General features: G+C 34.7%; 2 protein-coding genes and 2 long non-coding RNA genes across 4 annotated transcripts in view; 1 reads left to right on the top strand and 3 right to left on the bottom strand.

The window, feature by feature from the left end:
• The first annotated feature begins 46 nt into the window (after positions 1–46).
• Positions 47–20,641, top strand: part of LOC124455084 — a 23,978-nt gene continuing 3,383 nt past the window's right edge. The window contains exons 1-2 of the long non-coding RNA XR_006951699.1: positions 47–197; positions 17,684–17,686. This is a non-coding gene — a long non-coding RNA (uncharacterized LOC124455084). The remainder of the gene's footprint in view (positions 198–17,683; positions 17,687–20,641) is intronic.
• LOC124455079 lies at positions 181–2,778 on the bottom strand. Its single transcript, XR_006951695.1, has 3 exons — positions 2,704–2,778; positions 1,332–1,419; positions 181–264 (listed from the first exon to the last, which is right to left on the bottom strand). It is a non-coding gene; the product is annotated as an uncharacterized LOC124455079 (long non-coding RNA).
• On the bottom strand, positions 3,960–5,109 carry LOC124455072. The gene is made up of 3 exons (XM_047005826.1): positions 4,649–5,109; positions 4,385–4,519; positions 3,960–4,244 (listed from the first exon to the last, which is right to left on the bottom strand). The coding sequence occupies exons 1-3, from the start codon at positions 4,766–4,768 to the stop codon at positions 4,098–4,100; spliced, it is 402 nt and encodes a 133-aa protein (XP_046861782.1). The 5' UTR covers positions 4,769–5,109; the 3' UTR covers positions 3,960–4,097.
• Positions 5,877–12,491, bottom strand: LOC124455064 (coiled-coil domain-containing protein 91-like). Its single transcript, XM_047005818.1, has 12 exons — positions 12,377–12,491; positions 12,052–12,090; positions 10,509–11,152; positions 9,975–10,076; positions 9,780–9,857; positions 9,545–9,652; positions 8,516–8,608; positions 8,148–8,216; positions 7,968–8,054; positions 7,619–7,708; positions 7,046–7,159; positions 5,877–6,104 (listed from the first exon to the last, which is right to left on the bottom strand). Exons 3-12 carry the CDS (start codon positions 10,725–10,727, stop codon positions 5,994–5,996), a joined length of 1,071 nt encoding a protein of 356 aa, XP_046861774.1. The 5' UTR covers positions 10,728–11,152; positions 12,052–12,090; positions 12,377–12,491; the 3' UTR covers positions 5,877–5,993.

Genomic DNA, 20,641 nt, shown 5'->3' with positions numbered 1-20,641 from the left:
AAGTAGGTTTGAAATTATGGACTGTATAAAATTTATTGTCGTTTTTATTGCGCAACAAACCAATAAAAGGGGTTTTGATTTGTTTTTGCCGGACTTCATGAAAAATAGCGTCATTTTCAGCTTTATTTTTTGGAACAGCAAGATCTCCCCCTTTCTTTTGACAACTTTTTCTGGCTTCATCCCATGTTTTTTGCGTTGTACTGAAGATATAGCAAGATGACTGTAGCTTCATCCAGCCTGAGGGACAACTACTGACTTCGTTAACTAAGACGAACAAGAAACCAACTATACATCAACAACATGGAGTTTGTAGCAGAGCTTGACAGCTACCCCCTCTACAAAATCTCTTACTTTGTAAAGTGTAAAAGTATAAAAACCCACTTTAACAAATACTTATATTTGATAAGAATGGATATTTCTTATGGAGACTATTTCTAGTCTCACTTATGTTCCACTTTCATTTTTTAGTTGGCGCTAGATTGATCAATTATAGCGCGTTCAGACTGAATGCTGGAGTACGATAGCCTGGTTCGGACAAAAATCTGCAGGCCGTTCACACTACGTAGTACCCACTAGCTTCGTCTTTTTATAATTTCATGTTTTTCTTTGTAAACAAGCTTTAAAACCATGTGCTGAATACGTGCTTCTCTGTACACGTTACTAAGGTGTCGTCGTTAACATTGATGCCCTTGCTCGAGCACCGTACTTGGGTACTACCTCTTTTCGTGGTGCCCAAACCTGGCCACTTATACACGGCCACCATCAAAATGTTGTGCTCACATTGGTACCCGTGCCTGAGCACCGTACTTGGTACTACCTCTTTCGTGGTGCCCAGACCTGGCCACTTATACACGGCCACCATCAAAATGTTGTGCTCACATTGGTACCCGTGCCTGAGCACCGTACTTGGTACTACCTCTTTCGTGGTGCCCAGACCTGGCCACTTATACACGGCCACCATCAAAATGTTGTGCTCACATTGGTACCCGTGCCTGGGCACCGTACTTGGGTACTACCTCTTTTCGTGGTGCTCAGACTTGGCCACTTATACACGGCCACCATCAAAATGTTGTGCTCACATTTGTTGCCCGTGCCTGAGTACCGTCTCAGGGGACTCGGTCTGAACGCACTATAATAAACTTTACAAACGAAATAAAACAAACTTTGTACATTGAATGATTACTGATAACTTTTAAAAAGCAGCTTTGCTATACTGGGACCAACAATCTGATTCTGTAACCTTCTTCCCCCCTCCCCCATTTTCTAACCTCTCCTTGGCCCCTGCATGATGATATCTGCATCATTAAGTAAAATATTTCATAAATTCATACCTTGTAAATTGAACACGGGCATCATCAGAAGAAATGTCAAGCGAAACATTTTCAAGCCACGATGATTTTCAATGATACAGTTTGAAATCTGTCGACAATATCAAACATATTACATAATTACACGCAGAACAGCAACGGACTCACATTTCCCTGGCAGTAGCTGAAATTGTCATGCAAGCCCCACTATCTATACCTATATCAATACCACCTTTTTCTTTCGGTATACGTAAATGATATAATCACAGATCTCATGTAGAGATGATTGTTTTTTTCTCGCTCACGGCAAACAGAACAGTTACATATTCAATTTACGAAAGACGTCGAGGGAAACTGAGCTCCTTCTTACAAACTACAAAACACACTCCACCAAGAACCGACACATGTGGATCTAATACTCGACTAATCATCTAAACAAATCTACATCATACAAAGCTACCATACAGAACATTACGAGACGAGCACAATACCTTTGAACGAAATCATCGAACGATTTTCACCACGAAAATAAATGAAACAAACACAAAGAATGACACCATAAACACAGCATTCGGAAATAATAGCAGTCAACAAACAGAATTAGACCATTAATCAAATGACAAGGAAAGCAACGTTAACGTACGTCCAAGCTAGGTGAACTATGTCTGAGAGAATCTCACGTATATATGATGGTCATAAAAAGAACATACGTGTCACACATAAACGGAAAACAACCAGACGAGCAACAAGGCGAAGTTTACAAAATAAAGTACTCCCCGAGTATAGCTAGGCCACCTACCTCGACACACTAAAGATAAACAACCAGACGAGCAACAAGGCGAAGTTTACAAAAAAATACCCTCGACTATAGCTAGGCCACCTTCCTCGACACACTAAAGATAAACAACCAGACGAGCAACAAAGCGAAGTTTACAAAAAATACCCTCGACTATAGCTAGGCCACCCACCTCGACACACTAAAGATAAACAACCAGACGAGCAACAAGGCGAAGTTTAAAAATAAAATACTCCCCGACTATAGCTAGGCCACCTACCTCGACACACTAAAGATAAACAACCAGACGAGCAACAAGGCGAAGTTTACAAAATAAAATACCCCCGACTATAGCTAGGCCACCCACCTCGACACACTAAAGATAAACAACCAGACGAGCAACAAGGCGAAGTTTACAAAAAATACCCCGACCTCGACACACTAAATATAAACAATCTACAAATACAAAAGATATAACAACCAAATGGCTCAACATCACCAACGAACAAAATATAATATTTACTACAACACATAACGGTGCATGCATAACGGTGCTGTAGCAACGACTAAAGTGTACAGACTACGATTTATTACATGTACTATACAGAATATTATACATACGTTTTATGTATTAGAAATTTGTCTTACCAACACAGCAAAACCGTTGAACCGATCAAAACATTTATACAAACGGCACAATCTCAAACAAACGAGCAAATAAGAAGTACACACTTGAAAATAAACGGAAAATAGACAACAACCAGTACGTCGGACACCCACATATTTCCTGTAGATACAATATTATGACTTTAAGGTGCCCCTGTCAAAAAAATGAAACTCACACATATGAATCTTTGTAATATGTACATAATGAAAATGGAAATCAGAATTAAATTAAAACGATTTTTGCCGAGTTATTGCGGTATGAATTGCAAAATTTTCAAATTTTAACGGCAAAAGTTTTTTAAAATCGCGAAGTCGGACACCTGGTAACTAATACGTCACAGTAGGAACCGGTTCGCATCTCAGCTTGTTTACAAATAGTAAAAATTATTGTACAAAGGTCGATATTTACAATCAAAACTCGCTCAATTTTTCTAATAATGTCCTCATCGAACTCAGACACGGAAAGTACTAGCTACCAAACAGACGACTCTGATTGGAATTATTATCCCGGGATATTCGATATAAAAGACAAGTGAAGCGTCCGCTACTAAAGACGACAAAGCGCAGATGACAACGCAGACGTTGGCCCATACAGCAATGAACCAGTTGCTGATGAAGAATGGCTTTCTAACTACCGTGGAAGAAAACAAAATATGATGACCGTTTGAAAGAACTTCAACGTAGACTTGACGGCGAAGAGAAATATAACCAATGGTAATTATTTGATGGTTTTGTAATATAATTCATCGGGATTTCTTTTAAATGAAATTTACAGTACAGAGCTTCTTTATTAAGTTTTGAAAATAACGTTTTAAGGTGTAAATGTGGCAATTGTCGAGTTGAGCTTCTTCACAATGTTAAAGAGTGTCAGTGTTGCACGGAAATAGAAGAGTGCGAACAAGCACTGAATAGCGAACTCGTTTTGCAAGAGCTCAACACTGAGAATCCTCCGACTTGCATTGTCAACCATCCTGGTTTTCATAGCCTGTGCTTAGACAAGTGGTCACTTCGTCTAGCAGCTGCAAAGTTACGTACTAAGAAAAAGCAGGAGTACCGTCAAACAAGCACAGAAGATAAGTAAGTGCATTATTACTTTGAGATTCAGCTCTGTGCTGAATGAAATCTTCGTCATTCAGTATATTGCACTGAACACCTACATAATAATAAACAAATCGAACAAGTTAATTTAAAAAAGTTTCATAAAATTATCATTTAACATAAAATGTCTTCTTTTAATTCTATTGCGTGAGTTTAGCAATACAGCTATAATAACCGGCACCACGGCTGATAAATGCCGGAAATATTATACGGGTTTCCCCTGTAGTGAAAACACGAAACGTGCGCAGTACTTATGTGCCAAACACGATACCTTTAGAACGTTTGGCTTCATCGTATTTTGCTTTCAGAGCTACATATTTGTTCCATGTTTTCCTTTTCTCTTTCAGTAGGTACGCACAACCAACACAACCATCTGTCTGAGTCAAAGCGCTGTTTGTCTAAAAGAAAAAGTCTTTCTTAAAATGTATGCATAATGTCAGTAGGGGTCAACATATGTTTTGACAGAAAAGCTCACGAATGGCAAGTCAAATTGTAAGATCGCACTATACTAGCAGGAATAAAGGTATATACTATATACTTTGCTGCAAGGAACATCGCTTGGTATCTCTTCATCCACATTTAATTCCATTGGCACGCAGTGTTCGAAATCCTCTGGCTCTTCTTCTGATTCTCCTGGTCGAGACAAACTTGTGGACAATGCTTCCTTTAAAACCTTTCGAAAATGTCAACAAATTTATGTACAAAACAGTGATTCTCAAAATAGGTTCATGTGTATTTTACTGTATTTACCATGTTTTAAAAAGCGTGCGTTAATCTCTTGAAATGGAATGAATAAACTTACCCTTCTCTTGGCTCTTGCTGACGGGGGACATTCAGCTGCAATATTATATTTAGGGACTGCCACGACGCCAATCTCATCGGTAGCTAATCTAGGTACTTTAGCCGACAGACCAGAAAACATTTGGGAAAAATCTTCTTTTGCGAAATGCGCTGAGCAAATACTGGAATTAGGTGTTGGATCCCATTTTGCCCGTTTCAACCGTACGAAATCAATCCATTGTTTACGTCTTATTTTGGCTTCTGGCCTTTCATCTCCGGAAACGGTATGAAATGAAGCGAGACTCCTTTTTTTACATTAGAGACATTAGAGCAACCAGCCACAATACATCTATTTGGCATTTTCTATTTTGCGTGACTTTTTCGGGCCGCCAACTACAGTACAAGAACACTTCGACAATACACGCTCTAATGTTTTCGTGGATCAATAGGCCTGACCGGATCCTACTGTGACGTCACTAGACTGATTTGGTATCAATCTCTTATGTGCGGTTTTCGAATTTTTACTTCTCAAAATTCTATGTTCAAATGACTATAATTTCTGCACTAAATTCAGAATCGAAATTCGATTTTCAAATAACGCATGTACGTATTACAAAGATTCATATATGTGAGTTTCATTTTTTTGACAGGGGCACTTTAAACCATACGAAAGAAGCATGAAATGTGGCGAAACCTGACGTTTATGAAATGATTATCGCTAGATTTCGTTCAAGTTAAATCAGTTGTGCGACTGTGTAACCTTTCCTGTTAAAATATGAGTTACTCAAAATTCAAATCAATCATAAAACTTGAATCACTATCGCATTCCACTTTTATAAAACAAAATTGCGATAAAGCAAGTTTTATGATTTAAAATTTTCATAAAGCAATTTACTTATGAAGCTGCAGCTACACTATAAGTTTAACTATATAATAAACATGATTGAATTAAATAGTTATGTTTTATATCATTATGACACGGATTATGATTGATATACGACAGTAAATACTTCTTACGGCAGCAAACTTTTACTAATCTGGATGATTTCGTTTTAAAATACATAAGGACACACATCAATGGATTTTATTTGAAAATTTATAAACGTACAGACAGTACAATAAAATGAAAGTATTTAAAATAGACTAATAGTATACATTCTGCTTTACATAATAGAACCTATAACTGCTCGTTTATGACGCAGGCTCTTCTTTAAGAGTTGCTTAGGAAAAGCAAAATGAAATTGCAAAAGTTTAATTAAATGTGTATTTCTCTCAAACCTTTTCCAGAGGCAGGCATCAAGCTTATTAAAAACAATGGGTTTATTTTGCTTAAGTCTTGTTGCCGTGTTTATATAATCTAAAACACTTTAAGTTCGATTGATTTCTGTGTTGTTCATTAAAGACTGAAGTTGTGTTCGAATTGCTTGTAAAAACACGTCCATACTTTGATAGTTACGTAGTCGCAAAGCTTCATCAGCCTAAAAGCAATAAAAACAAAAAACAATGAACAGGATTTAAACGAGGTTTTACAATGTAATAATACACTATAGTCATTACGTATCAGATCAGGGGCCGGTTGTATAAAAACGTAGTTAACTTTAACTACAGTTAGCGCTAACTACCGTAGTTAACTCCTTAACTGTAAGACAATGTCAGCGAGTTATGTGCACTAATCTTAAAGAAGTGGCTCTATCTCAATTGAGAGTCTCGCTTATGAGTTGCAAAGAGCTAACGGACGCAAGGAAAGATAATACAAAATGCAATTGCTCTTGTGTAAAAAAGGATTTGTTACGTGGATAAATTGTTGGCTGTTTTTCGTCAGCAAAACTTGGGATGTTTTACAGCACTGACGAATGTAGTACATTGTCCATAAAGCTCTTATTCTAAAAGCCTTTGCCATGGAAGATACATATGTGATTAAAAACTCAAGGTAAAACCTTGTTGATCAACAACATCTCGCCCATAATTGTCTTTGAGAAGGTAAGCCGCCATATTTAACTGTGTTTTGAAAAGTTAACTATGCTCCATAGCATTGTTAACTTTAACTACCTTTTAACTGCATTTAGCGCTAACTACTTTTTTATACAACTGACTTAACCGCGTGGTTAAATTTAACTACTTTTAACTGCAAAAGTGTAGTTAAAAGTAGTTAAGAGCTTTATACAACCGGCCCCAGTAATTTATTCTAACCAGAGCAAATTTAGAAGAGGAATTCGGCAACACTGGGCGTTAGGAATCACGTGTAAAAAAATAGTAACACGTGACCAATATCCCAGCTTTAACAATACAACAACGGCATTTTAGGGCAGTTACATGATAATGCAAAATATAAATCGGACTACTTGCTCAAGCAAATGCTACTCCGTGAGCAGAGATACTTTGTTTGCAAAATGAAATTATAAAATAAAGCAATACTTACTTTTTCTTTTTCTTTTGCATATTCTTTCATTTCTTCTTTCAATTGGTCTTTAATAACAACAGCTGCATGACGTGATTTTTCGCGTTCTTCGACCATTGTTTCATTCAAATTGCTCTAAATAAACAAAAATATTTATAAATTTGTTTGTTTGTAGGGAGCTAAACATATATCTTGAATGGGTAGCTCTGTCTGGAGAGATATGTGTTAATAGATAATGTATACAGATGTATACATGTTGATAGATGTATGTATACAGATGTATTCTGGCAGATATTAATGTATACAGATGAATGTTGATCCATGGATGTATACAGATGTAGCTATGTTGGTCGATGGATGTATAAAGATTCATGAATAGAGATTTGTGTTATTAGGTAGCTATAAACAGATCTGTTTTTATGTAGATGGATGTACAGTGGTGTATGTTTGTAGATGGGTGTAAAGAGATGTCTTTAAACTCAAACATTATTTATATACAGTCACCATACATCTTTGTATATCAACATACATTACGTACATCATGGTATATCATGGTATATCATTGTATATCTATCGAAGCACATGTAAATTAACCTTAGCTTCTTCTTTCTGATCTTCAACAAACTTTGAAATCAAATTTTTCGTTTCCTTTCTTTCCTGACAAAGATTTTCTTCAAATTGTTTCTATAAAATGGAAAAAAAACAAAACCGCGTTGGATGGACTTTCGTTAAAGTACATATATTACATTTAGGAAGGGTTGCCCAACCATGAATATTAAAATAAACATATTTCTAATACACATGTATCGACTTAGGCACCTTACATACGACATGATAATATAGCAGACAATAATCAATCGACTGCCTTTAAAATATCACAAAGGCAGCGATCTTTCTTGTACGTATAATTTAAAAATACACATCCCAAGAAACTGCATCTTACCTTTACTGAAGAGATCATAGACTCAAACTCTTTCTTCTGATTGAGTAGCAATTCGTCAGCGGCAGCAACCCCGCGGGCGCGTTCTTCCTATATTACGATACGCCATGTAAAATAAAGATACATTATACCATGAGATGTAAAGTCTTAACTTCAGTTACAAATATTCTAAATTATACAAACCTCTAAGGCCTTTTCGAGCAGTTCTTGATTTTTCTTTCTCTCCTCTTCAAGACAATCGTTCAATTTTTTCTATTGATTATAAAATCATTTTCAAAAATTAATCCATCTACTTGAATGAAGTAATTACATGTATGAAGAATCATTATTCGCAAAACAAAGCACAATAGTCTTTCCGAAATGAGGACGACGAAATTCACCAATGAGAAATAAGGGTTAGAATCGCATAGATGGTCGAACTACGATTTATAGTTAATCTTTAAGTAAAAAACAGACGAACCATGAATTTGAGCGACTTTGCCTAAGAGTTATTGTTCTTTTTTTCTCAATAATGCTGTATAGTTATACTAGCTACAGCCTAGAATTCTAACCTCATATTTCGCCTTTTGTTCTTCTAAAGCATCTTCAATTTTATGCAATCCTTTCGTTTGTTCCTCGACAACCATAAGTTTCAAAGTTTCGCCCTACAGTCACAAGAAATGAGATTAATGTTAACAACGTTTCAAAAGCATCAAAGATCAAATCTTAAGATGCATCAAGGAACCTTCATGATCAAGTACGGGCCGAAATGTGACTCCGCTCCGGTATAAAAGAAAAAAGTAGACTTAAATTTGTAGTGCAGTTTTTAAGAACATTTATTATTACAGCTTTATGCAGTATAATGAAAGCTACATATATCTTTAATGCATTTGTTCTCTTTTTTACGTCAAATCCCGTGTTAGGTCACCTGCTTCTAGGCAACAAAAACTCTTCAATAAAGTAAATGGTTTGAACCCGGGAGTATCGTTACATGTTTGTAAATGTAGATCGTCCAGGTTGGTATAGTCCTGAGAAGGACTGTTTTTGTTATTGACTGACGTTTCGACAACCTTACTGATGTTGACAACCTTACTGTTGTTGACTGACGTTTCGACAACCGTTTTGACAATCTTCGACTCTGAAGATGACTACCGCTAAGGTTGTCGAAACGTCAGTCAACAAGAACAAAAACAGTCCTTCTCAGGACTATACCAACCTGGACGATCTACATTTACAAACATGTAACGACACTCCCGGGTTCAAACCATTTACTTTAAAAACTCGTCAAGATAAAATTTTCGCCAAGTCAAATCTCAAATTCGATTCTACTACCTAAAGAAGCAGTTTCCCTGTCGTTGATACAGGCGCTTTGATAAGATGGGTTAGAGTGCATTCAAACATAATGATCTATTTTGAAAACAGTGGATGGCGCTGTAACTCATGCTAAGTAAAGGACGTAGTTCAACGAGTTCAAAAAATTTTAAATTAAAAGAATACCATCACTTCTTCGAAATTTCGAACACAGCAGAAAGTAATGTTCACAATTCACACTCAACAAAGACAATGATTGTGTGCACGTTTTTCGTGGGACGATCAATCACCTGATGCTTGATGAATTCCGTAAATTTATCTCTCTCTTCTTCAAGTATTTTATGTAAATGTTTCTCATTTCTCTCGCGTTCCTGTGATACAGCTGTTGTCGATAATGCCTTTCAAAATAAAGACGCAATTGAAAATAAATAACAAGCCATTTTCTACGAAAGCACTTGACAAAATATCGAGATGATTATTGCACGTTAAATCAATCAATACTTGTCGGAAAAAGGAAATTTAAACCTTGTATTCTTGAACTATTAGAGCAAATGACTCTTGTCCAGCTTCCCTCAGTTTCTTAACTTTTTCCTCGTGTTCGTCCTAACAGAAATCACATTTAAACATTTGAGCACAACATACGTAAAAGAAAGAATGCACACTATATAATAAGTATATTAACAGGTAGAGTAGAGCTGTTGAATGATATGAAAATCTCACCTGCAACTGATCGTACATTTCTTTCTGTTTTTGTAATTCAAGATACTGATCTTTTGCTAGCTGCGTGGCTTCGGTATACTTAGCTTTCATTTCTTCCATGTTCTTCCATATAAAACCAAATGTATTAGTAACATAACATGGATATTTATTTTAATCACTTAATGGTAAACAGTTATTTTACAAGTCTTAATAAACCTTCAGTGAAACTCTGCAATACTGTCAATGAAAAAGCACTATTTAAAGGCACAAAAAATGTTTGTAAAACACGTGTAATATAATATTGTGCGAGGAAAATTACTCGACCACAATCAAAGTTAAATCATTTAATAATAATTTCTAATTGCAATATATTCCATTTATTTAGTAAAGAAAGTACTACTTGAAACCATTTTTCCTATTTTACCAAGAGTTACGGATATGTAACTTATGCAACTTACATACACATGGTTATGCTGTAACATTGCCCTACTTACGTATGTAGACAAAAAATACTACATACAGGCATTTTTCTTAAAGCATGAGATGGCAACCTACCTTTTCCAATCTGATTTTTTCTCTTTCTGCAAGAGATAACTTCTCTTCGGATATCTGTAATTTTTCTTCATAATCATTTACTTTACTTTTTGTTTCTTCTAATTCAACTTTAACATTTTTTAGTTCAGCTTCATGAACAGCACTGCGACTATCCCCAGTTCTTTCTCTGCTTGGCAATGGTGGGGCTGATTGGCTTACTTGTACATTACTTGATGTCATTAACACCTCATTCAATGGAAACTCAGTTCTTTGAGGCAAAGCGGACCCTCGGCTGAAACCTTTGTTTTATGCTAGAGATCTCTGAAGGTTGTGCTTGAACAAGACTTGTTTGTAACTGAGAGTCTATTTTACTTGAAAAATCTTGTGTTACTCGGTTACCTAAAGAGCTACTTTGAGGTGCAAATCCTTGACCTGGGTCAGCAATTTTGAATTAGAGGATTGTTTTGAAATGAAGGTATATTGGTAGCACTAGATTTGAGTACAGCATAGTCACCCCCATCATTAAATACAGCAGAATTAATTGGCTGGCTGTTGACAGAAGAATTGTTGGATTGTTGAGACGATGTTGCAGGAAATACTGTAGCCCAAGGAATTGTAGCAGATGCAGAAGAATTGCCAAATATATTGGATGCCGGTGATGCAGACTAAAATGCATAATAAAGAACATGGTTGAGTAAAAACAAGAGAAATAAAAGATGCAGAACACTAAAGACGATGCTACCTAAGTTCAAACAAATATCATACTTAGCTTTTACCACTAATGTCTGGTTAAATGCAAAGGTAGGAGTATATCACATGACTAACATAGTGATCACATCGTCAATATTTTAATTAATTTGGACAGCGAACATTGAAGTAGCACAGAACCTACTTATGTACTAATTAGCAATAGCACAGGCAAGACCATAGCCAGCTCGATAACTGGGGGGAGGAATATTTGTATATTCATGTTCTTCCATAACAACTTCCTTTAAGATCTGCCGATTATAGCATGCATATACAAAGATTCTCTGCCCCCCCAAAAAAATTATCGAGGTTAATACAACACTGACCACAGGCAACAACAAAACATGCTTTAGTTTTATGAATAAAAGATTCTTGTTATTTGTTAGATTGATGATATTCTTGAGCATCCTCATTGTACTAAGTGTAATTGAACATCCATGATGATGTAAATCTTGGATGTGAATTAATGAAGTAGTTTTATGTCTCTTGTCACATGTATGAACGTTATTATTAAATCAACTAATAATAGTTAATAATTATAAACAAAAAAGTTAATGAATTGTGTAAAGTTTATATGTACTTATTGTGATTTGCGGAACTTGAGCTAGGTCAATTTAGTTTGAAAAGGAGTTCATTGCTTTAAAGGTTATCACAGACATTCTCACTCAAATTTTCATTGAGAATTTTCACAACTTATGACGTAGTGTTTGACTGTGATTGTAGTACATGTTTTGATGTGTATATTAGAAATAAACAAATCTTAGTTAACAATAAAATATTACCAATATGACTACAGTTTTCGTAGATATTTACTTACCTCAAAGCCACCAAAATCTGCCCAATCATCATCTCCATTCTATAAGAAATATTATACTAAATGTTAAATATTAAATTTTGCAATACGAAGGTTAATTTGGTGGTTATATTCAACATTTCTTCGTGCAGTTATAAAACCACAGAAAGAAAGATAGATCACGTAAATAACAGAAAAATACGATTTCGAGGGAATTATGTTCTTAAAACTACTCATGTGTAAATAAAATTTATTTCTCTCATGAAATAGTACGTTTTTATTTTCTTTGGAGTCTCGTTTGTCATTTACTGAAGCTTATCAAAATTACACCAAAATTATACTTGAATACCTGATTGTTGCCACTTTCTGATGTATTGAAAGCATTCCAATTGTTGTCCGCCATTTGAAATGTATAAACGAATTAATAATAACATTGAAAAAACATTTCCTGTTTTTATGTCTTTCATCTATTGAATATTTATCTTTACTAGAGGTTGCCCAGGATTATAGTGCTGCCAGAAGAGCCAATATTCGTGTGTGTTTATATTTCCATGATTCCGTGATACAAAAGTACTAGTACTAAAAAAATAGCGTTTTTAAAATCTTTATCGAAAATAATAATCGAGTGGATGCCTTATTGTACAGGATCAAATGGATTAGGTACTCTGTAGAGTCAAAAATTTGCTACCAATCTTGACATAAAGGTTTTCTACACAACAAAATATTTGCATGCGTTAAGCTCAGCTTGGAAAATTGACAATGATGACTTGAATCAGCTTTTTATAATGAATGGAGTGCAAAAAGTACTATATAGATGACTTGACTAATGACACCAGAAATGAACGTGAATATTAGATTTTCCTTGACATGAAATGTTGAATGATGATTAAAACATGAAAGTCGAAACTGAAACAACAGTATTGGATAACACCAAACAGGAACAATAACGATTGAGAATTATTTATATAGTGGAAAATATTTTTAGAACACCCCTAGAGTCACATTGGCTTACCACTGCAGAGTACCAAAGTACAGGTCTTGGCTTGTGATGACGTAGTTTCACATATTCACACAAATATTGTTAGTCACGGGTAATTTTTTTCTACTTATGGGATTTTAAAATACATTCTAGTTCAAAGTATTAAGTAAATTGGAACAATCCAGTTCATACTCGATAACGTAGAAATAATGGAGAAGGTATGGCTCAACCAATCACAGAATTATTGTGCTAAACTACACACTATCGCTAAGTCCTACAGAAGTACGAGTAACCATTTATACTAAGTCTGCAGGAGGGAAATAAACACATGCAAGCACAACCAAATAATTTTAAACAAAAACAGTCGACTAAGTATGTGAAAATGAAGAGCATTTACCGTGAATGTTGTGATTAATGCATAATGCAAATCTCAAGTACTGTATTAATTTCAATTGCGTTCGCACCTCCCTACGGGAATTAGCTAGTTTTTCCTGAATCATTCAATTATTAAACGCTTGTGATTTCAAAGACTTGCAGATTCTTAGGCCTTGTCCAAACGTCGAACTTTACATGAACCGAACGGATTTAAAACAAAAGATAATCAGGAAGTTCATCTCATTTTCTTTTGTCTTTAATGCGTTCGTTGCATGCAAAGTTTACGTTTGAAACAGGCCTAAATCAGTCATTAAAAAATGGTAAGTTTAAGTAAGAACAATGATTGGCACACAGTACCAGCGTCAATTTATCGTCTATAACAAATAACGATATTCCCTAGTCACATTAAATATTTTATTATGTATAAACATATACGTCATCAGACTGGTTTTTAAAGACGTGAATTTGCGAGTTACACCCAAACTGGTAGATGGTGTGAAATGCAATGTGACTTTTAAAGTTTTCTGGTTTAAAATTTGACATTTAACTTTGCCACCGTAGAAGCAATATAACCCATACTTTGGCTGGTTACAAGGTGAGCGATTTTGATTGTAGAAAAGAGAATCATACAAAAAATTCTTTAAGCAATTTACGGAAAGCCACGCGACTTAACATGTAGGTTTGATCATTTTAAAGTGCTTTTAAATTTAACCGTGCTTGTTTTTCATACGAGTACAAATAATTTTCCTTGAGCATTCTTCATACCTTTGATTGCGAAGACTTATATCATGCGGAGTCGAAATTGAACTTATGGTTTACGGTTTCTGATTCTGTTCAATATAAACCATTTTGCTATGTGAATACTTTAAGCACAAGGACATTTTGATAGCGTCCATACCGCTTTAGAATCGCATTACAACCTATACAGCAATTTTTAATGGCAAAGTCAGGAGAAACTTGTTAATGTTTAGGCATGTGATATGAAACTTTCATGAAAGTGTACTTCAATTCTCACTCGAGGCAACAAAGGGATGAGAAATAGCTCCCTATTTATTTTCAATTCATTTTCTTGAAACAGATAATCAAGCGAGTCAATTTTTTTTAAGATGAACAACAATGAAGCATAGTTGTCGCAAATTGATGATAAATATAGTTTTCATTCGAAAATATAACGCCTATGAAGATGTTGAAATGCATACAGAAATATTTCACACAGAAATGCTGCATATAAGAGTAAAATCCAACTAAAGGTCAACTACTTTCAGTAGGAGATCACCAATTCATCTTTACATGTTTGTGATCAAAGCAAAAATTATAATTTTCATTTTTTCATTCTTTGAGTCATAAAGAGAGTTTTAAGAAAGAAAATATCCTTTATTCTTACATGACATAACTTTTTATAATTTTAGCCAATCAAAGCTTGAAGAAATATATACATTCAGTCACTACACAGCATTGAGTATATGCCAATGAAGTCAATACAGCATGTTCTTGGCTCAAAGACGTTTGAACTTATCATGCACACCAGATCTGACAATTTCCTGAAAGTGAAAGGTAAGCTGTTTAGGATTAAACTAAACAAGTGAAAATATTTCAATTTCTACAAAGACGCCAGCAGCACGTAAATTTGATAGTTACGTATTCCTTTCTCCTTAACCCTTTTGTGTTTCTGGGCTGGTTCATTTGTGTGTCAGCTTGGTTTTGAATTTGTAACTTCCTTAATGGTATGAAGAGGATAAAAATTTGACATTGTTTTCGAAAAAATAACGTTAGGTAGTGGCTAGGTTGCCTTAGAAAATTCTGGCTAACTCAATCAGTAAGCACCGGAGAACTGCATTGCTTAAAATACTGTCATAGCTACCGAGCGAGATACATTGCTGTAGTAAAATGACGTATAGCAACGATGCTGTCTTTATTAGTGATTTGTTTTTATTTAGTATTACTGTAACTCGTTCCATGTCTTTAACTGTAAAGATGTGTTTCATGTTAATGCTATCGAATATTTTCATTCCTTATAGACAAGAATATCTCTGGATTTCTTAAAAACCTATTCAATAAAAGCTCAGATCCCTTTCAACGAAATGAAATCTTACTAGAAAAATATGGTACAACAGAAAGAAGTAATAGTGGCTACGAAGAAAATGATGTCAAATGGTAAGATATGACAGAATGTAAATTTCTATTCCCTTTTTTATAGCAAATTTCTAATGATTTCCTAGTATTATGTCTAAATCTTTTAACAAACTTCTTCCCTTTAGAGGAAAAAGTGATTTTTCTTCGTTTTCTCAACGAGCAGTTGTAAAGAGCAGAGCAAAATTGCCAATCGCAAAACGACAACTATTCGAAAGCATTCAAACAGAAAGATGTTAAATGAAATCAGAAATTAAGGTAGGAAACTCACAATTGACCTTCTAAGCTTGCCTTGACTTTGCAATGTAATGTGAAGCTGAATATTTATTGCTCTATGCAAAGACAATTTGAAACTTTAGATAATTCAACCAAAATTGTGTGAAGAAATACGATATTCATTACGCCAAATTTAAATTAACAGGAAGATCAGTTGAAAGGGACAATGAAACTAAGAGCATTTATTGTGATTAATTTGTGCACACATGAAAAAGAAACTAAATTCATTTTAAAAAACGAAATTAATATTTCACTAATCAATTTTTACAATTAAATTTATCATTTTACAATATAATAGAACGTAGCAATTACTATAGGGTAATGTGTTATAGTAATTTATATATGTCTTGTCGTTGTCCACACATCTGCTGCCTTAAGCCTTTGCTAGAATGCTTGCATGGTTAGACATAAATTCGTAAGTCATAAATGTTGTAAACAATGTAACTACCATCGCAAACATCTCAAGGGAAAGATGAATTGTATACTATCGTTTTACAAGACACAAGCCTGCAAAAGGACATGAAGAAGAAAATAAAAGAGAAGAAAATAAAAGAGCAAGATAATGACTTAGGTAGAACGAACGGATTGAATGAGAGTTTTTTTGGTGAACGTGAGAGCGATAGGTGGTTTCTATTTGCTCAGAGTGGTGACTTCAAAGTCACGGGACAGGACATTTTTCTTGTGGTTTTGGTCTTAGCTTTTTCTGTGTGAAAATAAGTCCAATCTTTATTCCACATTGTTGGTAGCGAGTGCAACATCTTCTAATGGGTGATACCTTGTTTGGATGCTACATCGATTCGTGCTAGCGCTGCGCCGTTTGTTGCTTGCGTGCTTCACCGATTAATTCTTGCGAGCGCAGCGTCGTTATTTGCGTGCTCACCGATTCTTGCGAGCGAAGCGTCTTTCGTTGCGCATCTTTGCTTCATCGTTTCTTGCAAATGCAGCGTCGTTTGTTTCCTGGGTGCTTTGTCCATTCTTTGGACTTCAACGTTAAACAACTTCTTACTTAGGCATGGTTCAGTGTTTCTTTCGCATTTTCAAGTGTGTGGTGAGATAGAATAAATAGAATTAGCTATATCAGACAGTGGGCCAATCATTAAGAAGAGTGTGGAAAGAAAAGGACATTATTCAAAAATGAAGATGACAGAGGACAGTCTTGTCAAGAACAACATTGGTGAATTAATTCAAGAGAAAACTTCATTTCTTTTATTACTGTAAATAAATAGTTACATACTCCATAGCGCTCTAGGACTCAAAGGCTTTATGCGGCAGATGTTGTAAATTTGTTTTGTATTGTGTTTTCTCCCCATGTTTAATGTGTAAGCTCGTCTTAATACCTTAACTTTCCATTCATCGAATAACTATTTAATTACAAAACCAAAGGTACTCAATGTATAAAGGTACTTAAGGTATAAAGGTACTCAAGGTATAAAGGTACTTAAGGTATAAAGGTACTTAAGGTATAAAGGTACTTATATATAAAGGTTCTTAAGGTATAAAGGTACTTAATTCTAAATTGGAAAATTTTCGACCACGTGTGCACAAATAAGTCACTTAAAATGCTGCAGTTGGCGCAAACGACTCAGTGAAGGGTGGCAAGTAAGAGAAAAGTCGTAGAAAAGCTGGACTGAACAGCAAGTGAATTGATACTGCGCCATAAGAACTGAATTTTAGTTACACTTACTCCGTCATGAAGTCTACATCGAAGTAATACCGCTGGTCACTTAAATTATAAAAGATGTGAGAACGTATACTCAAGCAAGATGTTTGCGTTTGGTGACGTAAGAGATACTCGTTTGTATAAAATTGCGTACTGGGAACGATAATATCACGCGTCAAGAACTCATTTAAAACCTTTGTATGATTATCTTATACGTCAACAACGTTCTCAATCAGGATGTTGAAGGTTACGGTGCTTCATCTACTTAAGGGACTATCGTTTGTGTAAAATTTGCATATACCTGGAAAGATAATGACGGATCAAGACATTTTTAAACATTGAATTAGATTATCTTGTACGTCAAGAACGTTCTCAACCAGGACATAAGAGCTATGGTGCTTCATCTGCAATAATAGACTATCGTTCCTGGAAAGTTGCATACTTGGGACGATAATGACGGATAAAGACTTTGTTTAAAGACTTTTTTTTGTGTTTCAACTGGTACATCGAGCTCACGCTAAAAGGATATTTCAAAAAGCTATTGCGCTTCATCAACCAAGGGAGTTTCATTTGTATGAAATTGCACACTGGGAAATATAATGATAGATCAACACATCCGCATGTACGATATCCTGGAACATAATTGAAATACGAAAAAGTTCATCAAAGCGTCACAAACCATCGCAAATAATTTGGTACGTATTATATACTACAATTAATTATCTTCATTCTCTTTAGTCATAAACGTATTATTTGCTACATTGAAATACGTATTATTTGCTACTTTGTAATACGTATTATTTGCTACATTGTAATACGTATTATTTGCTACATTGTAATACGTATTATTTGCTACATTGAAATACGTATTATTTGCTACATTGAAATACGTATTATTTGCTACATTGAAATACGTATTATTTGCTACATTGAAAGGCATATTTGCTACATTGAAAGGCATATTTGCTACATTGAAAGGCATATTTGCTACATTGAAATATCTTCGGTTATATAGCTGCTTGAGTAAAATCATAAAGACATTTATTTAACAAAACTATTCTCAATTTAGAGCATTACGTTTTCGACAAAAAGAAGCACCTTGAAGCCACTGCTGAAAATTTTTGAGGAGCAGTGGATTTCCTAAGACGACAAACAAAAAGGTATTAAAAATCTCTTAAATATACACCGATCAATTTCATAAGAGTTAATCATTGTGTCGGGAAAAAATGTTTTTCATTGGGAGAGCGTATTTTTAAGAAGATCGAACGGCATTTCATATGTCTCGTAACGTTGTATAACACCATCAACAATGGAAGTTAAAACATAATTTTTGTAATTGCCATGCAATGTTTTGTTTTAGAGTAAATGATAAAAAGAGTATTCGTATTTGCGTTATAATAACTTGGTGCATTTATCTCAAAAGTGTATTTTTTTCATTATTTTCATGTTAGCAACTTTGAGTTTCCTAAAACAAACTTTTTTATGTTGTAGTAATGAAATACAAGAAAATATGGTAGTGCATATGGTTGTATCACCTCGGTGTTATTTTCGTTGACATCACTGAAAAACAGTCGTAAGAGACGTCACGATTTTCGTCACCCGTACTATTGTTTTCAATAATTACCTTACATATGTCGTCAATTGCATCACCGATATCCATGGCTACCACAAAAATGTCCCGGATAACATTATGGCTATCGCCGTCACGTTATTCATGGTGCGTTATTGGAGCATCAACTTGTCTGAAAGTAAAGACTGGAGACGACTATTCAGGTGCAATGGTTTAAATTGTTTATTTTAGTTCTAATCCTGGTGATCAACATTAACAGGAATTGGTTGAATATTTAACTGAGCTGTAAAGTGAAGTCTAATGTTCTCCAATATGCCTGTTAATGACTTACTTGATTGATCAAATGCTTCTTGGCCTACAGTAAACTGCGCGCACAAAAATGGCGTCCGCGATTATCCGTCCGTTCTTATTTTTGTCTGTATTTTGATCACCAAGGATATACGATCTTAAGCTTGAAGAAATGTGCATGGGTTTCTTTAAGTTTAGTTCGTATGTGTCAGGTTTTACTTTAAATATTAAACTTTTAAACAAATAAACGTAACTAGAATTTAATAGTTAATAAAATAATATTTAGCTTTAATTTACTATCCTATAGCTATTGCATGAATGTTAATAATTACACTAACTAAAGTACCCTTTTACTAAAGTAAGATGGTTAAACACTTCGTATGGCGAAAATAAATGCAATGGCGTATTTTAAACAATAACTAAAATAATTTTAATGTCTGAAATATTTTTCTTGATGGTAGCAAGTTTCTTCAGCCAGCAATTAGCTAAATGTCTTTAAAGTCATTTTTTCAACCATGCAAAAAAAGTTCTTTCAAAAAATGTTAAGATAATATATTTCAGAAAAAACCTTTTGAGTAATAGCGTTGTCAAAGATATCAGAGCTCCATCGTGAAAAATATTTGTCTCATGAAAAGTCTATAGCAGCGCGGATGTTATAAACGTCATCAAAAATGGCTGAAAATGGCGTATTCATTTTTTTTTGAAAGTACCAGTTTGGAACTTTTTTTGCCAACAGGCAATTTTTGTGGTTTGTATGCTGCTTTGTTAGCCTGTGCAATGATGCAAAACCTTGTAAAAATAGAACACACAGTTTAAAGGAGTTTGTAACATAATTAAGGCGTAAAAAAACCTAGAACTGCATGAGTTGTTGTAAAGATAATGATAAATAATAGGGAGGCTCTCACGGCAGTTATACATCCAACCCGACATTGAATAAGCTTTTATAGCATATTCCATGTCTGAGGGTTTTCCTCCGGCGAAATGTTGAGCAATAGTTCAATACACCGGTTTCCCTCAACAACAAAAAAGGGTGGCCATGTATGGGACCTATTGTAAGGATTGCATGGTTATCGGGTTGGATTCCCGATCCACTCGTAAAGGAATTATACCAAAATAATGATGTTGCTATTTTTTCTTCGTTAAACAACAATTTTCATGTTCCATGCATTTGCCTTACATATATGGTAATATGAACGTTATCTCCTAGCTCAAATACAAAACGTTTCTTAAGATGGTTTATTTTTATAATTTAATCAGCTGTTTTCCGACAACTATTATCGATGTTTTCAGCATATTTCTTTGGCTTGGGTCTCATAAAGATCTTACGCATGCTTTC

The sequence above is a fragment of the Xenia sp. Carnegie-2017 genome, unplaced genomic scaffold (genome assembly GCF_021976095.1).
Source record: "Xenia sp. Carnegie-2017 unplaced genomic scaffold, XeniaSp_v1 HiC_scaffold_3, whole genome shotgun sequence".
In the NCBI taxonomy this organism is placed as follows: Eukaryota; Metazoa; Cnidaria; class Anthozoa; order Malacalcyonacea; family Xeniidae; genus Xenia; species Xenia sp. Carnegie-2017.
Note: the sequence above shows the minus strand (reverse complement) of the source record. Positions and strands in the feature narration are given on the sequence as shown.

Excerpts from the sequence above, each read along its gene's own strand:
- LOC124455072 (XM_047005826.1), bottom strand. The coding sequence starts at position 4,768 with ATGTTTTCTGGTCTGTCGGCTAAAGTACCTAGATTAGCTACCGATGAG. Across the intron at positions 4,520-4,648 it reads CAGCAAGAGCCAAGAGAAGG|GTTTTAAAGGAAGCATTGTC; the intron begins GTAAGTTTATTC and ends CATTTTCGAAAG. Across the intron at positions 4,245-4,384 it reads GCGATGTTCCTTGCAGCAAA|ACAAACAGCGCTTTGACTCA; the intron begins GTATATAGTATA and ends TTTTTCTTTTAG.
- LOC124455064 (XM_047005818.1), bottom strand. The coding sequence starts at position 10,727 with ATGACATCAAGTAATGTACAAGTAAGCCAATCAGCCCCACCATTGCCA. Across the intron at positions 8,609-9,544 it reads CGGAATTCATCAAGCATCAG|GGCGAAACTTTGAAACTTAT; the intron begins GTGATTGATCGT and ends TTGTGACTGTAG. Across the intron at positions 6,105-7,045 it reads ATGCAAAAGAAAAAGAAAAA|GCTGATGAAGCTTTGCGACT; the intron begins GTAAGTATTGCT and ends TATTGCTTTTAG.